A 22,405-nucleotide genomic window follows, 5' to 3' on the forward strand; every position below is an offset into this window, starting at 1 on the left:
ATATATATATATATATATATATATATATATATATATACTTGTAGCGACAGACAAAAACAAAACGAAAGTGAAATTTTATCATATTTTAATGTTGAGCATATGGATTATTTAATATATATAATGACAGACTGACTAGAAAATCAGGTGTATGGTGTTATTTATATGTAGATGTTTTGTATGCTTGACCGACTGTATTTTAAACTGTGTGTTTTATTTACATATAAAGGTTTTGTGTAGGTGGCCGACCAAAACTTAGATGTGAGGTTTCATTTATATATATGAAAGTTTTGTTACATGACTGACCATAAGTATAAATGTGTGGTTTTCTTGATATCCAAACGTTTTGGCTGCATGACTGACCATAAGTATAAATGTGTGGTTTTCTTGATATCCAAACGTTTTGGCTGCATGTCTGACCATAAGTATAAATGTGTGGTTTTCTTGATATCCAAACGTTTTGGCTGCATGGCTGACCATAAGTATAAATGTGTGGTTTTCTTGATAAACCATAACGTTAACGATGTGTTTTTTTGTTCATATAGGAATATTTTTGTGCACGCGATTGGCCAAAATGTTACATGTATACGAGGGGCTTTATTTATGAAAAAAGTTTTCAATGTGCGAATGAAGAGAAAGTTACATAAAAATATGAGGTTGGATTATGCTTCAAAAACTTAGATGCATAGTTTTATTTATATATAAGAGTTTTACGTATGTGACTGGTGAGGATGTTAGATGCTCATGTGGAGTTTTAAATTTAAAAGTAAAGTCGGAATGCGTGATTAAATAGAGTGTTATAGTCTGGAGACAGCTTGAATGGATAGTAAAATCAATTTTATTACAAATGTACAATGTTTCGACAAGATTGTATCATCATCAGGTACTCTTAAAGCCTTAGAGGCTCGCTTTGATGAATTGCCATTTTTCACCAACGTTCCCGTCAAGGAAGCCTGCAATATTGCACTTGATCTCTAACTTAATGACCCCCATTCATTAATCCCCTCCTCCAGTACACTTTTAGTTTCCCTCTTAGAATTCACCATAACAACAACAAACAAACTATTTTCAAACAGATGGTTTAAGCATGGCCAACACTGATTCACCTTTTCTCACCAACATATTTATAACCCAGATCGAAACACATGCCATACAATCCACACTTTTTGTTTCCCTCTTAGAATTCACCATAACAACAACAACAACAAACAAACTATTTTCAAACAGATGGTTTAAGCAATGGCCAACACTGATTCACCTTTTCTCACCAACATATTTATAACCCAGATCGAAACACATGCCATACAATCCACACTTTTCTTCCTCTATACTGGTACAGATACGTCGATGACACTTTCACTGGTTTCACTTCTAATGAACACATTAACATTACCTTTGAACACATAAACTCCATTCACCCGAACATTAAATTCATTATCAAACACGAAAACAACAAGGAGTTATCTTTTCTTAACTTCGACGTTACTAGATCTGACACACGGTTCATAACTAAAAACTCTCCGAAAAATTACTGACACAGGCCTCTACACCCCTCGAATTCCGCCCTTGAATCCAAACAAAATATCGATATACTAAAAATATTATAAATACAGCTTAAGAATTTGCTCAACTGAATACGTAGATGAAGAATTTAACTTTATAAAGCAATCCTTTATTCACACCAACAAATTTCCACCAAATATAGCCAAAATATTTCCACACAAAATCCTCAAACTCAACTCACAAACAAAACTGACACCAATAATGGAACATTACATGGCAATTTACCATTCACCTCTGAAATCAGTTCAAAAATAATCTATACTTTGAGAAAACTTGCTATCGAAGATTAAATGGAGAGTTGTATGTAAGCGTGGAGTTTTATTTATTTTTAAAGATTTTCCCTGTGTGTATGTGTGTGTCTATGTGTCTGAAGAGAAAGTCAGATGTGGAGTTTAATTTATATAAATATATTTTTTGAGTACCTGTCAAGTGAGTTAATCGTACAGTTTTGTTTATATACAAAACAAATGACTCACATGACTCACCAGAACACACACACACAGTATGGGGATGACTTAGTCACTGGAACCTTTCTTGAAAGCTTACGAAACGAATTGAACAGTTTTTAAAGCGAGTTAGGCTAGATTATACTATGACTGATTAAAGAGTAACGAGTTTGCTACAGTAAACGATTATATATCTAGTTAGCAAGATATTTAGCCATTTTAACGTTTATTAGACGAGTTCAAATCCAAGAGTGATGGCCAATCCCTTAGCGTGGGTGGTGGGTGGTAGGGTGCCGCTGAACTAGCTGCCTTGCTTTTCGTCAGTGGTTTAAAATTAGGGATGGCGGCAGATAGCGTTAATAACTTTGCCATTAGTACAAAATGTAAGTACTATAAGATAGTCAGTTAGTTCAATTTTGTAAAAGAAATAATAAAGATGCAAGAAAGTGGTTAGGTAAGAAAAAATTAGCATGTGAAATTGTTGTATTTGTGTCTACTGCAAACTCAAGCCTATCAACGGAAGTTAGTTTAGCTAATTTTTAAAATTTATACAAACTGTAGTCGAAGAAATAAAGTTTTTAGCTCCGAGTTTGTTTTTTTTTCAAGTACAAACTTTTAGCTCATATCTCCATCTCTTGAACAATTTGAGATCTAATTGCACCCTTGGCTATTGAGGATTCCTTTTTGTTTTGTTATCGTTAAGTGGACTTGGTTTTGCATTATTATTTTTACTGACTAATCCAAAAACCGCCCAACAGCAGAAACAACTACAACATTATATATAAGTATTTCCTATAGAACATTAAAGTTTTCCAAATTTGTATCAATATTTTGTGTAAAAGAAAACACAACAAAATAAAATTCATAAACGTACTGTTATAGAAAATGGTTTACAATACATGACAAGCATAATATCAATATTTCTTAAAAACATTACTTTATTCATTATTTTCTGCGCATCTGTAAGTATGTCCTGTCCGAAACTTATCTAACAAACCGAAACTGGTTTTATTGTTTCTGTGAAGGTCATGAGCATCAGGTGAATCAGTTGGTAAAGTGAATTTATATGGACAACTCGCTGGAATTGTATCAGTTGGAAACGGCGTTTCCGTTTAGTTTCGTAGATTCTTTTCTTTTTAGAAAATCCACGAAAGTGAATGAAAACGTCGTCTCCAACAAAAACCTTCCATTGTCGTTTTGTTGGTTTATATGTTTCTTGGAAAGTGGAAAACTGGATGTATGGTTTAACTTGAATATACCTTGTTTATGTGATCAACTGAAAAACTTGACATATGTTTGTTTAAATATTCATATGTTTCTTAACTTACAGGTAAGAAGGCTAGAAAATTGGCTTGTTTTCATATTAGTTTTTTTTCTTACAATTTTTAGGCTCATAATGGTGGACATTTTGTTTGTCTAGTACATACGATCCTCATTTGATAACAGTTCATAAAGCTGAACGTATGGTGTTATTACATTATTTACGTTCGTAAAGTTGGACGAGTGGTTCTTTTAATACATAGAAGCCTCAATTCAGAGATAATAAAACTGAGAATGTGGTTTTACTAGAATATTTATGTTCGAAAAGTTGGACGAGTGGTTCTTCTAACATATATGCAGTCCTTACGCTCTTATCTATTTGATTATTTACGTTCACAAAGTTGAAAGTGTGGTTTCAGTGTTTATACCGTCCTCACTTTACAACAGGAAATAAAGATCAGCGCTCGGTTTTATTAGACTATTGTAGTATCTCTCGGATAACCAGGAGAGCAGAGAAGTAAGGTCCGAAAACAGCCTGAGGTTTATATCTCCCGAAAAGTTGCAATGAATAGTTCGCAAAGAATGAGAAAAGACGGTATAAATACTAATAAAAATATAGTTTTTATCAGTTTATGGTCTGCCTCCCTTCAATTAAAATGTAAAAGAATATTAACAGCTAATTGTTCCCAAGTTAAAAGCAAGCAAAGCACAATAAGATATTTTCTAAGAATATCCACAGTGAAATCCAAAATACTAGCTTAGATTGCACTTCAAATTTATAAGAACGCTTTAAGCTCTATGTATATAACACCCGCTCACACTAGACTACTTCGCGCTTACCGTGAAGAAATATTACTTTGTTTGCTTAATGCCAATTCAATTACACTAAAATGAGGTACATTTGAGAGTGGGTTGGGCTCTTTTATACACGAAAAATGAAAGTAAAACGGAACTCCTCAGAGACCTAAGAGCCCCTGCTAAATACTTATAGGAGCGGAGAACAAAGAGCACACACGAATCGTGAATACGAGAGCTTTAGGAGCTATCAAATTGAAGCTAAAGAAAACTGAAAATGTGACTAAAGTCTGTATTTGTCAGTATTAAATCTGTATGAAATCTGGATTAGATCTGCTCTTTCAAATCCAAAACTGCCTTAAATATATCAATAAACTCTCAAGTTCCTGATACAAGAAAAAAGTAATTGTTAGATCAGGTGGCCAAAAGTCAGTGAAGATCAAGGGCGATTCCACTAAAACTATTATCTGATTAGTCTACAAAAATAACTCAATTCAGTAATTAAAAGCAACTTTGTTATTCCTGTAAGAAAATCGGATAGCAGACTTGACCTTCACTTAAACTAGTTTGTCAATTAAAGAAAGTAAAAGTATGACTGCAAACAAACATTACTAAGCCAAAGAAACACAGGAATTAGTTTTATAAGCAAAGAAATATATGTAATGATATACTTAATTTTATAAGCTGGTTCTTCATTCTTTTTTCCATGTAGTAGAACTGCATTAGTCTTATTAATGATGAATGGGACAGAGTATTTATATTTGAAAAGTGATCCAGAGTTGGCTGAATTTGATACTGTTTGTTGTAGACAGATATTAAAAATTAGGATGTGTCTGTACTTGTAACCGAGCTTATCATTACTAATCAGAAGCAGCTAACTCTGTCACCATTTGAGCACATACAAATATAATTCATTGTATTGTATAATGAAATCGTACATCTCATACATTTCACATGCTGATTATTTGTTGACTTTTATATTCAGTGACATACAAAACTCTAGTTAAAGTATAATGAACATTAAATTTATATAGAAAATATATGATTATGTAGAGTTTGAACTGCTTATTTTTAATATTACGTATAATGTAAATACATAGATAGCAACAATATATTATAATAGACTTGGTCGACTTAGAACTGACCTTTCTCAATGACCTTGACCCATTCTATTGCTATACAATATTTCGTCTGATATATAGGAACACTGAATATTAGGTGTAATCGTATCATTGTTTTGTATCCATTAGTTAGATTTTCTGAGTCTATGGAAATTATAACGTGAGATAATTAAACTGAACTTTTGATTGATTGTTTGCTATTGCTTATAAATTATATATAATCATATGTACTGAGTTGGAATGAACATAATTTGTGTGAAAGCTAACCCAATAAAGTTATAAGCTATGATGTTTATAGTACCTGAAGTTTTGTTAAGTATGTATGATAACATATATTGCTATGACGAAACATAAGTTTTGTATGAGTAAACTGAATTGTATAATTCATGTTATTAAAACATTGTTTCAAAATCACTGAAATAATCACTTGATTTATATTTAAAGTTCCTCTTACGATTATGTGCATTTGGAACACTAATAAGTTTAAATAAGGTTTAGAAAGACATGGAAATAGAACTCCTGGTTTGTAGAAATGAAAGTGTTACATAGTTTGGGCAAGCACAAGGTCAAACTTTTTAATCTTGTCATCAGTAATACGTGACCACTTGACGACCTTTGTATTTCCTAAGAAACAGCAGTCTTGATGTCATACAGTCTGAAAGTTTTATGTATAGAATATCAAGTAAATGATAAGTGCTGCTATTATAAGTAATAGTAAAGTTAGACAGTAAGTCTTTCATTTATTATATTTATTAGTAGCAAAATTAAATCATACACAGAGGGTTAAATAAGCTTCTTTTTCAGGACAATGAAAGTATGTAAAGTAAGTTATTAGTTATAATAAAAAAACTGATATATGTTATAATAGTTGACTTGTGAAAGTGAAACAGCAGGTATCCTATGGAACATTGTCTGCCTAAAGTAGCACCATCTTTAGTGATGATAACATCTTCAGCCCATAGAAACACTGTAAGAAGTATGTACATGAAATGACATATTTTGTTAAGAACAATAATAAAAATCATAATTATAAGGATAAAAACAAACTAGTGAAAGTGCGTGATATTTGAATATTCGTCCTTTTTAGGACATAATTGTAAAAAAAGTAGAATTAAATATAGAAAATAAAACTATAATCAGTATGTTAAAACAAGATTGGCTGTCTCAATCAATATTTATAAAAACATTAAGTGGGATAAACACCTTTCAGCAGTAAGTTAAATGTGTTATAAACACTATCATCCTATAGAAACGCAAGTAAATGAAAAATAAAATGAGACATCTTGAAACCCGAATGTTGTCCTTTTGGAAGTATAGAAACATCTTTATAAAACGTACACAATTAAATGTAAGTTGAAATCTGTATGCAATCATGTTAAACACTATCCCATTTTGTAAGACCATCTGCCTATGGTAACACTATTCTATGAGACTGTTAGCCTTTATAACTTGTATTTAATGCTTTACTTATAAAGTGAAACTGTAAACACATGGAACTAGCAACAAGTTTTCTGGACAACTTCCATTGCCATGCCCACCTACCATGGCGGCTTAGCAACGCGCTCTTAGCAACACTCCCTCTGTTTCCAGTCATGGAACTATGACACCATCGTCACTGGTAACATCATCGTTTCTACCCTTTCCCTATTGCGCACCCTCTGGTGAAACTTCGTAGAACTATGATGTCATCATCTCTACCCTTCCCCTTGTGGTCAACTCACTTGTGACACCCTCTGGTAGCATGCCGCGCAGTAACTACCGATTTTCAGTGATAAAGTATAGATGAATACCTGGCCATTCTTTAACACTGCTGCAATATTTCTTCAAATGTTCTTTGGGCTATTTAGATCTGTACCTATTAAAACTGATAAATCTTTTGTGGTCAGTATTTTGGCTTCAGTTATGAGTCTGTATCGATTAATGGAGTTTAAGAATCTAGAATAATTTGAGAATTACACTATTATTAATATTTCTATCAACTGCAAATTCTGTTAAACGTTTATTATGTTGCCTTATAATGACATTCGCATTGGTTTTAACATAGCGTAAACAAAATTACTTGAGGGCATGTTAGTGTATAACTGGACAGGCCAAGCATTTAATTGTTTTATTGGTATATATATATATTAGTGTATAACGGGACAAACCACACAGTTAGTGGCTTTATTGGTATAACATGACAGACAGCTAGTAGTTTTACTAGTTTATATTAGTGTATAACGGGACACGACACACGGTTAATGGTTTGTTAGTACTTATTAGTGTATAACGTGATAGACCAGAAAGTTGGTGGTTTTATCTGCATGTATCAAGGTATAACGGAACAAACCACACAGTTAGTGGTTTTATTGGTATAACATGACAGACCAGACAGCTAGTAGTTTTACTAGTTTATATTAGTGAATAGCGGGACACGCCACACAGTTAATGGTTTGTTAGTACCTATTAGTGTATAACGTGATAGACCAGAAAGTTAGTGGTTTTATCAGTTTGTATTAAGGTATAACGGAACAAACCACACAGTTAGTGGTTTTATTAGTATACATTAATGCATAACAGGACAGATCAGTCATTTAATGGTTTTATTGATATATACATGTATATATATATATATATTTGTGTATAACGTGACAGACCACACAGATAGTGGTTTTATTGGTATATATTAGTATATAACGGGATAAACCAAAGAATTAATCGTTTTATTGGTATATTTAGTATATAACAGAACAGACCAAGGAATTAGTCGTTTTATTGGTATATATTAGTATATAACGGGATAAACCAAAGAATTAATCGTTTTATTGGTATATTTAGTATATAACAGAACAGACCAAAGAATTAGTCGTTTTATTGGTATATATTAGCATATAACAGAACAGACCAAGGAATTAGTCGTTTTATTGGTATATATTAGCATATAACGGGACAGACCAAAGACTTAGTCGTTTTATTGGTATATTTAGTATATAACGGGATAAACCAAGGAATTAGTCGTTTTATTGGTATATTTAGTATATAACAGAACAGACCAAGGAATTAGTCGTTTTATTGGTATATATTAGCATATAACGGGATAAACCAAAGAATTAGTCGTTTTATTGGTATATATTAGCATATAACGGGATAAACCAAAGAATTAGTCGTTTTATTGGTATATTTAGTATATAACGGGACACATCCCACAAGTAATGGTTTGTTGGTACATATTAGTGTATAACGAGAAAGGCATGACATCTAGTGGTTTATTGCTATATATTAATGTATAACGGTACAAACCATACAGTTAGTGCTTTTATTACTATTCATTAGTGTACAACGGGACTGATAGTGATTTTATTGGTATATATTAGTGTATAACGGGACAAACCAGAAAGTTAGTAGTTTTATTAGTATTCATTAGTGTTTAATGTGACAGACCAGACAGTTAATAGTTTTGTCATTAAATACTAGTGTGTAACATGACAGACCAGATAATTAGTGATTTCATTAGTGTATAACGGGACACGCCAGACAATTAGTTGTTTTACTAGTGTGTAACGTGAGATAGTTAATTGTTTTATTAGTATATATTAGTGTTTAACTTTGTAGAGCAAACAATTAATAATTTTGCTAGCATGTATTAGTGTATACAGGTAATGATTTTGTTAGTATATATTAGCGTATAACGTGATTGACCAAACAGTTAATTGTTTTATTAATATTAGTTGGTGTATAACGTGATATATCATATAGTTAACGTTTATTAGTATATATTACTGTATAACGTGATAGACCATTCAATCTGGTTTTAGAAACATATATTAGTATATAACGTTAACGACCAGACAATTAATGGTTTTACTAATATATATATTAAAGTATAACGTGACAGATCAGACCGTTAGATGTTTTGATATAATATATTCGGAACGTAGCAGGCTAGACTGTTAGGGCGTTTATTAATGTATAACACGACTGAACAGATCGTTCTATTATAATATACACTCTTAACAGTGGAAATTTACAACGTGAATTCATATTTATTACATATTAATTAGTTACGTGACAAAAAAAGAATAGATCTTTTCCAAGAACAGTTAAATCACTCATCAGTCACTGGTATTGCTGTCAGTTTGTTCGTTTATTTATTTCAAAACAGTTATTTGTTTTGAATTTCGCGCAAAGCTAAACGAGGGCTATCTGCGCTAGCCGTCTCTAATTTAGCAGTGTAAGACTAGAGGGAATGCAGCTAGTCATCACCACCCACCGCCAACTCTTGGGCTACTCTTTTACCAACGAATAGTGGAATTAACCGTCACATTATAACGCCCCCACGGCTGAAAGGGCGAGCATGTTTGGTGGGACGAGGATTCGAACCCGCGACTCGCAGATTGAGAGTCGAGCTCCCTAACCACCTGGCCATGTTTCAGAACAAAGCCACATTGCGATATCTGTTGTGTCCATCGCGGGTAATCTAACCCCGGATGTTGTATGTTCGTAGACATTCTGCTGTCCCACCAGGGGACGTCAGTTTGTGCCTGTGATGTCCAGTTCAAGGTCACCTTAACTATGTAATTAGAATCACATAAAATAAATTGTTTAAAAAAGGGGGCGCTCCAAACCTTCACGATAGTTAATTTGGATATTCACAATTCATGGGATTACATGCAGACTTATTTCTCTTAATAGGATTATAATACATCTGTTGCTATGGTAACTAGTCATGTGCTCGCAGAAGCGACGTTAACTTCCTAGCTTATATGTCATCCAGTCAAACGCAACACGGTTCTGTTCTTAAACTCTAAAGTTCATGATATCAGTAAGGAACATCTTTAATTCTGTTGACTGATTAGTAAATTTGTGTCAGCGTGCTGTAAGTCATTATATATGTTTGTGTTAAGTGTGCTGTAAGCCATTATTTACTGTCGGTTGATAATATACCTCAGAAACTGCCCTATAATTATTAACAGCTATCGCCATGAAATCTGCATTATTATTCGAACCTGATAAGGTTATAGACCAATAAATTTAACGTCACGTGCGGAACATGACTAACTTTTACAGGCAAATCTTACAGTCTCCTATGAAAGTTATGCTAGAAAACCGAAGTTTAGGTAGAAAACTGAATACAAGAGATATAATACAGTGATGATATTACTAATGTGCAAAACATTAACAAAGCTTAAAAAATTAAAATTCATATAAATGTAAATCACGTGAATGTTTATTAACAACAGTTGAGATATTTCTGTATCTGAGTAATTCAGTTTTATTTTTAATGATTTTTTTTCTCTTTACTTTCTGTTTAAATCTAGAATTCCTCGCCGGCATATCAGAAAAATTATTTAGGGGTCACTTTTGGAAGCCATTTCGGAATGAAGTCATCTAAGTCACCAGCAGTTTCTGAGAAGTCCAGCTATAATGGACTGAGCCCGCTGGACAAGTCGACCAGTCTTCCTAGTATATCTATAAAAAAGATACCACATAGCAAGCATCATAAATTTCGAGATGATAATGTAGTAGGAAGTAGTTACAGCAACGGTCATATCAGTCATGTGACGTCATCTACAATCGCCTCATCTCTTCCCGTGTTGAACAACAACAAGCAACATGGTTTAAACTACACAGATACGTTGACCACCAGCACTGACACTCAGTTTTGTCGTCATCTGTTTAGTTACACTGGACGAAGCCAGGACGGACTTTCTACGAAAAGTTTGTCACTAGATGGCAGCACGGAACAAAGTTTAACTCATCTGAAATTTGATTTACCCGGGGACTACTATCACACAGAACAAAATTCCCCATCCCACACATATCTTGACCCATATGGAAAAAGCCTTCCCCTCAGTCCACAGGGTAAATTTTTATTTATTTATTGAACATAATAAATCTTAGAGAGGTTTATAACTTAACAAGACTTGCAAGTTACAATCGTTGATGCACAGAGTAAAACCTGAAAATACTTGCAAGTAATACTCCTTGGAATAATAGATAGTCGCATTTCGTAAGGTTGTAACTAATCCTTATTAATTCCTAGAATAAGTAGTCAGTTTTAAGCACTTGAAATAACTTCTCTTGGCTCATGGGATAATTACCTTTGAAGATTTCTTTATATTTCTTTCGTCTGTAGGGTCATCAATCTTGTAGGTTTTTGGGCATTTCTTTTTTTATCCACAAGGAAATTAACTTTCAAAACTTGTGAAAAATACCTCTTAGCCAACAGCGTAAGTATCTTTGAAGGCGCTCCCAGCGGTAAGTCTGAAGGTTTATAACGCTAAAAACAGGGTTCTTATACCCATAGTGGGCACAGCACAGATAGGCCATTGTATATTTTTGCACTTAACAACAAACAAATACAAAATATTAGAAGACTTGTATGTCACATATTTTTTTCTCCACAGAATAAACCCGTTACAGCGCTACCTATGATATATATATATATTGTAACTGTATTCTATATGTTAACAACTAGCAAAGCTGTAACCTATATGTTTTCTCCTGCCTGTGTGTGTATGAACAAACTTACTTTCTGCCAGTGTTGTATATGAATTACTCATTACTCCACTGATAAATTATGTTTAAGGGCTCCTACATGATATTCAGTCTGCTAAATAGTTAATTTAGGAGACATGTTATAATTAAAGATTAGTTCACGAAGTTTCTACCTTTAAAGACTTTTAATAAATCGATATTCCATGTTAAATAGTAATCTTAATAGAAGATATGCAGTTAAAGATTTAGGCATATATTTTATGTCAAAATAATCATATTGCAGTGACTGTCTGTTTGTTTGAAGTTCAGCACGAAGCTACACAATGAGCTATCTGTGCTCTGCCCACAACGGATATTGAAACCCGGTTTCTAGCGTTGTAATTCCGCTAACATGCTGCTGTGCCACTGGAGAGCACAGTGACTGTCAACGACGCCCATAACAATATGGACTTTTTAATTAGAAATACTCACATTTTTGCCAAAACAACTGTCACAGTAACATTTTAAATTAGACTAAATAGAAGTAAATTAGCGTACACCTCTGTCCTTTAAATACTTTTAGAGAAAATATTGTTTATCCACACATTTTATCTTATGATAATTTATTGAGTAAATTTAATTTTACCAGTTTGATAAATAGAAGGAGAATAGCAAGACTTATTTATTTACATAAATTTTTAAACAGTTCTATTCATGTAAACTTTGACGTTAACCAAGCCAGAATTAGATCAAGAAATTTATCTTCCCATTTATAATACGAACAATCAATTAAACTCACCACTTTTCAGACCATGTACTCTGTTTTATTTTCTTATTTTGCAAATGGACTTAGATCTTTGGTTTATTTTTTAAATATTTTTTTTTTCTTTGCGATTGACAAGTTTAAGTTTCTTATAGTTTTTGGTATATTTTACTTTTTTATAATTTGTTTTACTTTTATAATTTTATGTGTATCATATTATTATTTTTGTATTTTTGATTTTTATGGTGTCTGTAATAGGGGGACACCTCCTGGAGACACTACAGTTTTATTTATTTTAAAACATATAGTCATTATATCTTAGTTTTAAAGACGAGGAATTGCCCCTCCCTAAGTATGTGGTATTCTCATGTGAACTGATTTCCGTACGAGTATCAGACAGAAAATCGGTCAATAACAGGAGGGTCGACAGAGTCATCTATGAAATAGTCTGCATTTGAAAACTTGATTAAGTTTTTGGTTTTCAAAATAATGAGACTGGATAAGTTTTGAATAGGACAAATACAATCTTTATCATGAAACAAACAAAGGAAACGCAGCATACGTACATGTAGATACACGACCACAGTCGATTATCTCATAGGTGGTGTTTAGTTCCACAGCTTTCACATTCTCAGGATTAACCTTTGTAGAACCAAAATACTATGATCTCAGATATGATCTTTACTCGAAGGTCTCGTAGTAAAACTAAAACAAGAAAGCGCACTTCAATTCAACAGGTAAATTCGTTTTTCTGTCAAGACGATAGCGTCATTTTGTTACCCTTACCCTCTCACAACATTTGCTGGCTGTTACATAAAGATATCATCCATTCTACCAGCAAAGTATATTACAGTTAGTGATCCTTTTAACACAGTTGTGCGATGCTACTGCAATATCCCCTCGGGTAGGATAGATGTTATCTACTATAGAGAACAAAGGAAAACATAAACTAGAACAAAACAATTTCATATGTTTATGCCAAAACTGCATATAAACTAAATAAACGAAAAAAAAATCCTATATAATTAAAAGCGGGTATCGAACATAATATATACTACATATTACAAATAGACAGTGTACATAACTTCTCTAAACTTATATTTAACAACAAAACACTGAGTCAACCGGACCAACTGTGTAGTTGTTTATAATAAAATAGGGCCCACACGACGCCCGGAGGGATTTGTAGAGTTTGATCTGAAGAGTCTTTTGCAACGGCTTTTTGTATGTATATAGTGCTCGTAGTGGTTTTCTATCTCCCCAAGGTTAACCATTCTCATTGCTTTGAATTGAAAATCTAATTAATGAACTTAATTGGACTTATGCATCTACAAATATGATTAAGATGTATTTTCAAACTAGGTATAAAATAACTTTTGTTTCGTTTGTTTGTTTGTTTTAAGTTAAGCACAAAGCTACACAATGGGCTATCTGTGCTCTGCCCACCACGGGTATCGAAACCCGGATTCTAGCGTTGTAAGTCTGTAGACATACCGCTGTGCCACTGGGGGGCAACTTTTCTTTCAATTTAAAGACATGCCAAAAGCAAGACTGCCAAGTTCACTTATTTCCCTGACAACCCTGGGCTGTAAAAGGTATGCATTCATTGGTTGTTTTTTCTTCTAAATCTCAGTTAACCTTGTGAGGATTATGACCCAGCACAATGGTGGTTCCTTTTGTGTGTCTACTCTTTATGCAAATTCGGGATACTTTAATACATGTATAGTCTTAAGATAAAGCGAAATGTTACACAATATTGTGGATATTTCTTCACGGTCTTATTAGTATTTTACAGGTTTTTAACTAAAGATATACATCCCGAACACTGAAATTTGGCAAAATAATCACAATACTTTTCTCTCTTTCTCTGTTACACACACATACACACACTTCTGGCTTGGGCTCCACACTAACTTGACTAACAGAGTTATAATATAAAAGTATTATAAAATCTTCAGTATTATAGAGACTTTATTCTTCACCAGATTAGGCGTTATATACCACAAAATTAACATATCCCAAATCCTTTGTATATGTCGTTATTAATATATTTCGACGTGACTAACACTTACTGTGGTACGTAGCTTTGCTTCTGACTGACTCACCAGTGGCTTTTCACCAATAAGTCAAATAATTCTTTTTGGAAATATAACAGATCAATTATCTCTTGTGCGCAAGTGAATTTGCAATGATATTCTGGTTTGTAAAAGTAAAACATTTGTTGTTCTATATAACAATGCAACACTTGACCTTTTTATTGTGTCTTATATTGTACTATCCTGTTCCTTGGGAGTCTTATATCTGAGTTATTTTATATTCACCCACACCCACATCTCAATATCTCTTAAAATATTTCTTGGGCTACTTCATGTCTTAGGTCATCATCTGTTTATTTCTAAACTTTAATACTTAGATTCAAATAATTATCAGAATGGCACCAAAATTTAATAATTTATTTATTTCTTCCTTATAGAAGCTCTAAAGTACTACTTTTCAAGGTTATGTCAGTTCGAACGAACGGAAGTGACGCAATACCCGGAAGTATGGTATTTAGGTCTGGAAGCTAGTAAAATAGAAGTTGATGATGGAGCGGCACACAACAACGGCTACGATGATGAAAGTGGATCGTATATTAAGGTTAGTTTTAATGCACGAAGATTAAGTATGTACATGCAGACAAAAAAGTTACTCGAAAAATTCGAACCCATAATATTTTCACTTCTCAAGAACGAAAAACTTCCCCTTCTAGTCGTGTTTATGTATAATTTTATTTTGCAACGGGATTAGTTTGTAACCATTCATAAGGAGTGGGTTTCTTTGTGCACATGTTGTATTATGAGTGAGTTTTCATAATTTTGTAATAACTTAAGTCATGTGGATAAAATGTTGTACATTGTGTTTTTATTAAGCTATATTGCAGATAATGTAATGCTTATTTAATTAGTAAAGTATTTACGCCTGAATATGAAACCTTATTTGTTTGTTATGAGCGTCACTTACATCGTCAAATGTAAGATTGTTGTTGTTGTTTATTAATTTTCACCCCAAAACTACCCAAGAGTTATCTGCTTTAGCCATTCCTATATATGAAATGATAAACAGTTAGTCACTACTATTCACCACTAATTCGTGAGCTACTCTGACGGAATAATGGGATTTAACCATTACTTATAACATACCCACAGTCCCAAAGTGAAGAATGAATATTTTAAAAAAATTTTGGCGTTAACGAGCACGAACTAAAAGTAAAGAATTGCTGCTGTTTCATTGTCTTTCTTGAGTTTTGCAAATTAACGTAACAATTATGTAATATTTTTATATTCATATATATATTTATTTATTACCAGGTGCTCCATGACCATATCGCTTATCGTTACGAGATCCTAGAAGTAATTGGTAAAGGATCTTTTGGGCAAGTCATCCGGGCACTTGATCACAAAACAAACCAGCAGGTGGCAGTGAAAATCATTCGAAATAAAAAAAGGTAGGCTTAGCTCGAAAATTGTAAAAAAAAAAAAATATTAAAACGGACAGCTGGATTCCTTCTTCTAACAAGAAATTGAAAGTACACGATACTTAGGAAGCTAAATCTTAAAGACTCATTCTTTACAATCACACTTGAAACAAGAAACATTATTATTATATTGTATTGTAATACTAATTGACGCTTATGAAATGCAATGAGAAGAAAGAATCTGTCATTTTCTCCCGATTGTTCTCCTTGTATAAACAGTTATAGCAGTTATATAGATTTCTACTATTACCGGTGAAAATAATAAGTGTTGTTATGGTTTCTATTGTTGCCAGGTTCTTTTTAACTATTCAGTAAATATAATACAAAGACAACCCACTTAACGATAGTGAAAGCGATTTATTTTTTTGACTGTGTCGTAAAACTTTTACAGGCTACGTTTGCTGATAGGTCCAACTGAAAAGTGAAACTATACAGTTACTTACTTGCTAAATTTCCTCTCGTATCTAAGACAGAACTCAAAACTGACTATTTGATACACTCGTTAATATATCGATAGTACAGTAATAGATTCACCGAATTAACTCTCTTGTTTTCATATATCACAATATTATTTTCCCTAAACCTCCCAACAATTCGAAACTTCATGTTAGATCTAAACATTCAGAAAACTTCTAGAAGTTACACATCCTCATTACGTCATGTTAAAACTTCTAAAAACTAAACTTCTGAATTACGCACTAAAAATATAACCACCTATAACACTGCCTTCTCTCTGGATAATGAAGTTCCTTAAACAATCCTAATATACAAATAAACCCATAATATATTAAGTTTAAACTTTAATAATTAGTAATAAATTTACTATTTACAATTAACAGTATTTGACATTCATAAATAGACATTGAAACTACTAAGTCATTAATTAAACATGTTAACTAAAGTACAATCTCAATTCTGAGTAAGAAAACAAATATTGTCTGTTATGTTATTTACTGCCTTTAAACTGTCCATTCACCAACACTTTTTGAAAGTTTTCTTTTCTGTGGTTTATGAGATGATCCATTATCCTTTATCTTCATTTACTGTCTGGCCTTGGGGAACTCTCTCCAAGTAGATGGTCGAGAGAATTCACTGGTAACCCTATCCTTGATGATACTCTGGAATTGATCTGTCCAGGAACTTTGAGCCATCCAGAAAGTTGACTTACTCCTGGTAGTCTTCATTGAGGTAAAAAAAATGGCTGTCCAAAGATAATCACATTAGGCAAATTTGGGTTTTGACAACTTATTATCCTTGAATTTGTTCTGTTACACTACATGTCGGCTGTCTTCATTACCTTGTGCACCCATCTTTATCATTACTTGAATTCCAACCTTTGGTGTTATAATTTTTATATACTCCATGAAGGTTTCCTGATTGTAGACTCTGAAGCTAATGTAACCTCACATCCATGTTGACACATGAAATCAGTACTCAATACCCAATACTCTTCCCTGATGTCAATTATCCACATATCACGTGGTGTAGAAGGTTCCCTTAATGAAGGTGACTTCCAACTTTTGTTTTGCTGGAACTTAGTACTCAGTTGATGTTTGCATCTTTTTTTTTTATCTCTGGAGGCAATTTCCTACCTTTCATTAACAGTTTGTGTCAAACCGTTGTAGTTGTACGACCAGTGTCGATTCACGTACTCAATAAACCTGTTGATTTGTGAGCTTAAAATAATACACTCCTTATTTCTTTTGGGGTAGTTGGAGTATGCTCATTCTCAAGATATCATCTCCTTGGTTCATTAATAACGACTGATTTATCACAGTCTTGAAGTTAATATAAATATTTTCACACGTATAGCGGTTTTCATCTCCTGTTACTCTTAGGGAAAGTTTCTAGCAATATGTTCTTTCAAGGTACAGTTGGGACATCTTCTAATCTGTGATTTACTTCCTTCATCCTGAGTAAATAGCTTTCTAATTAAAGGTTTTTGTGTGCAGTTCCTAGCAAAATACCCTTTTGAGCTCAATTGAAACACCTTCTGTCATATGATTTACATTTTACCATTATGAGTTAACAGTTGTTTAATGAATCATTTGAATTCTTTGAGACCTTTCGGAGAGTTAGTGTTTCTATACTATTTAATCTGATAAGTTCATAATTACTAGATGGTAAATTCAGTTGTTTATCTACAACTCTAATGGATCCAAGTTCCATCACCGACTGAACAATGTCTTTTAAAAAAGTGTATGTGCTTTGCTTTAACCTAATTCACATATCCTCGTCTGTTATGACATCTATGAATTGAGTACGGGACAATGAACCACTCATTTTACATAGAGCATATGGATAAGATAACTGGGTAAGCCTTTACACATATTTCATAAGTTAAGTCAAAGTCTTCTCCTTACTCTACTCCTAAACTTTGGTTTGGAAACTTCCTTCTAGTGTGTTGTTTCAAAATTATTTGATAAGGCAGCCACCAATACTCGATAGTTGTTATGGTTCTCAGCTGGAAAGTTACTTAATGTTGTTAAAGCTGGTCTTTTTACTTATTTATTGTTCACTATTCCATCCATTACCTTTAGAAATTATTACAAACTGAGTTTGATATGCTTGTGACGGTATTTTCGCATCTTAATTTGTTGGTTTCTCAATGGGCAATGCTGTTGAACTGCCAAACGAAGTTTTGGAACTGGATTATGTAATAATATAACTGGAATATTCCAAGAAGATTCTGCTGTTAGATGACAAGCGTTAAAGTAATATTTATAAATCCAATGGGTTCTTCTTGACATTATTTGCTTTCTCTTTAATTATGCTGTTATGATCTGTCTACACTTTATAGATGTCCTTTTTCAATTTTGTAATTACAATGTTACTACACTTCATACATGTTTGTTTTTTACTTTGTTGGTGTTTTTTTTTGCACATAACTAGTAGTTTTTGTCATTTTTCTTATTTTGTTGTTATAATCCCTCTATATATATCTACATTAGCTTCATTGATCTTGTCTTCAATCAAATTATTTTGTTCTTAACCCTTCTTTAAATATTACGTGTCTTTCTTTTAATTCCACTTTTAAATTAATATCTCTTACTTCTTGATCTATTTTTAATTTTTTTATAATTTTTTGTTACTCTCTTCTAATTTTCTACCTCTTTCTTCTTTGTTTTGTTTCAATGTTCTGTAAATTTCTTCTTGTTCTTCTTTTAATTTCTTGTTTCCTTCTTCTTGGTCTTCTTTTAATTTCCTGTTTCTTTCTTCTTGATCTTCTTTCAGTTGTCTGTTTCTTTCTTCTTCGCTGAGGCGTTTTTAACACTTCAAACTACTCGATGAAATTTTCTTAGGCGGCCCTTCGTACTGATCAGCTATGGATATAGAAATTTATAAGATTTTGCAATACTTTGGGGGCACGCAATACGAGGGACCCGTCGGTGCATTGCCCCAATTGGTCCAATGCTAAATACGTCACTACTTCTTGTTCTTTTAATTTTACTTTCCACCGGTTCATTATTTCCAGCAAGTTTTCGATCTCGTTTTATGCACCTGCCGTCATCTTGAAGTTTTTCTAGAGTCTATTTTATTTTTAACAAAATAATCCCACTCCTGATACGAATGTTGTTATGTTTTCTGTGTTTAGTAGGCTATTTTATATTATTTGGTAAAAAATGATGCAATAACGAACTATAACGTATAAGTTTTACAAGTTACGTTCGTTGATAGACTTAACTCACCAATAAAACTAAACAACCATTTACGTGTAACAGTTCCTCTGGTATCTACAACATAACTTAAACTGCCTGAATAACATACTCGGTGATCGATCGACACCGCAGTAACAGACTCATCAGCTGGCTCACTGACTAACTGCATAATTCACTGATTAACTCTATTTTGTTCTTATATATATATATCACTAGTTTTCCAAAAAAAACTTCTCATCAAATATAAACATTCTGGAAACTTCTAGACGTCATAAGTCATCATTATGTCATGCTAAAACTTCTTCTACCAAAGAAAACATCTAAATTATAATATTAAACCCATAACCTACAAAAAAGGTTATGCTATTTTAAACAGATATTTTTCATGCTTTGAGTACTATAAACACATTGAACACACTCATTTTCTTGCATGAAATAAAAAGAATAATGCTAAATGATTGCGTGATTTGTTCTAATGAGTTGCTACGCAGCAGTTTTATGTGATTTTCTGATGAAAGAACTTCAGTTCTGTGGTGAGAAGTGGGTCTATAATATGACATCATCTGGACAGCAGAAATTACGCATTATGATTTCATGGATTCCGCCGGTCTTGCTTTTAGCCCCCCCCCCAGTGGCACAGCAGTATGTCTGCGGATTTACAATGTTAAAAACCGGGTTTCGATACCCGTGGTGGGCAGAGAACAGATAGCCCATTGAGTAACTTTGTGCTTAACTATGAACAAACTTGATTTTAGATAGTTAAACCTTTTATATAATAAAATGTTTTGTAATATTTGTGTTTTATATACAATATCTGCATTTCTTAAAAGTTGAAACAGTGAACTATATAACTTCTGTTTATCCATCCATATATTCTGTAGGTTCCACCAACAGGCTCTAATAGAAGTAAGAATCCTAGAACATCTCTGTAGTAAAGACAAAGATGGCTACCACAATGTTATTCGCATGTTAGACCATTTTTACTTTCGAAACCATTTGTGTATATCCTTTGAACTTATGGGGTAGGTAAAAATCTTAGTTCACTTCTACAAGACAGCAATTGCTACTATACAAACATGACAATTATAAAAATAAAGCTGTAATACAAATATCTATCTATCTATATATATATGTGGGTGTGTGTTATAAAAATATAGCCCAAAACAAATATAACCCATTAGAAATATAGTTACATTACAAATATAGATTTAATAGAAATATAGCTACAAAATAAAAAAATTGTCTACAGTATAAATATAGCTACAAAATAATTATAACTGCAACAAAAATATGCCTTGTGATACAAATGTAGTTAAAACAGAAACATTGTCACAATGAAAATTTGTCCTTAAAAGGAATATAATTATAATAGAAAATGGCTACAATAAAAATATATATATACATACATTTGTTAAGGTGTGAGCATTTCTTGCTAGCGAAGTGTGATAATAAGTAATTCAATTTGTCATAAGACAATAAGTATAATAAAAAAAATAATTTTATAAAGATAAGTAGAGTTCGATATATACGTAACCTAGCTAGCTATAGTAATATAGAAATTTTAATGCTACAAAAAGTATTGGAACAATAAAGTCAAAACTAGAAAATTGAGTTTCGTAAAATTTAAAAATTTATATCCCTGCTTTAGCCAAAGTAGGATATAAATTTGTTTGTAAATTTTAAGTAACTCAATTTTGTAGTTTCGACTTTCTTGATTCAATAGTTTTTGTAGCATTAAAATTTTCTATATTAATGTAGCTAGATAGGTTAAATATATATCGCTCCCTACTTGTCTTTATAAAATTTAATTTTTTTATGATACTTGTTAATACTATGTCTTATGACAAGTGTAGTTGATCAGGAATACAAATACAATATAAATCTATTTACAAAAGAAATATAGGTATAATACAAATATAACAAAACTAAAAATATTGATTGGGATGCAAGTATAGATAAAATATAATTGTTATTACAATACAAATCAGGCTACTATAGAAATATGATAACCACGTGGTATTTCTCGTAACACAAGGAACAGAGGACTTTTACTTTTAGAATTCAGCAATATCTTACAAAATGAAATGTAAAACTAACTTGTTACCAAATCCAAAGAGAAAATACATTTAGTGTTTTTCTGTCTGTATAAATGTTATAACATATAGTGATTTGTGTGTTATGGAATATATAACCTTTACTTAAAATACAAACAAATTATTTATTAGTCAAAAGACATTTACACTTAATTAAATATTTATTGACTTGGTTAGAGAGGTTAGATCCTAAAAAAAATATTTACAGCAGCTCAAAGGCCATTTTATTGGCTGTTGAAAACAAACTAACAAACTTTAGACAACTTAACTTGATTTTCCTTCACAGTTAAATCGTTATTTAACTTTAAAATAAAACAAACAAAGCACCATTACAGCTTAAAGACGAAAGGCTAAAAGTCTACCAAACCGTTTTAGTAAAAAACTATAGTTAGCTGTTGAACCACACATCTTGCCCAGTCAGAAAGCAAAGGAACAGTGCAAGAAACACTCGTAATTCAGTAATACAGTATATTCTACCATTAATATTGTTACGACAGCGGAAGTCACGCGACGCTGGGAGCATGCACGCTGGAGTTTCTAGAAGGATCATGACTTATCGAGGAACCTCGCGAATGTCCCAGTGTTTGCTAGACGCCCCTTTTTTTAGTATATAAGCCTGGCGAGTAAAACCAGCGCGACAGGCAGATAGATACGCAGATAAATTGAAGATAGAAATAATTGTGTCAATCGAACAGTAGGCACCGTAAGTAAAGTGTGTGAACCACTGTGATTTATGGC

The 22,405-nt window shown here is 32.5% G+C and overlaps 1 protein-coding gene across 1 annotated transcript in view; it reads left to right on the forward strand.

Moving 5' to 3' along the window:
* LOC106460594 (dual specificity tyrosine-phosphorylation-regulated kinase 2-like) overlaps nucleotides 1-22,405 on the forward strand; it is a 52,064-nt gene that overhangs the window by 21,714 nt on the left and 7,945 nt on the right. The window contains exons 2-5 of the mRNA XM_022387345.1: nucleotides 10,480-11,023; nucleotides 14,875-15,038; nucleotides 15,749-15,885; nucleotides 20,456-20,596. Of these exons, the coding sequence (XP_022243053.1) occupies nucleotides 10,480-11,023; nucleotides 14,875-15,038; nucleotides 15,749-15,885; nucleotides 20,456-20,596 (986 nt within the window). The remainder of the gene's footprint in view (nucleotides 1-10,479; nucleotides 11,024-14,874; nucleotides 15,039-15,748; nucleotides 15,886-20,455; nucleotides 20,597-22,405) is intronic.

Source organism: Limulus polyphemus, unplaced genomic scaffold, assembly GCF_000517525.1.
Source record: "Limulus polyphemus unplaced genomic scaffold, Limulus_polyphemus-2.1.2 Scaffold801, whole genome shotgun sequence".
Lineage (NCBI taxonomy): Eukaryota > Metazoa > Arthropoda > Merostomata > Xiphosura > Limulidae > Limulus > Limulus polyphemus.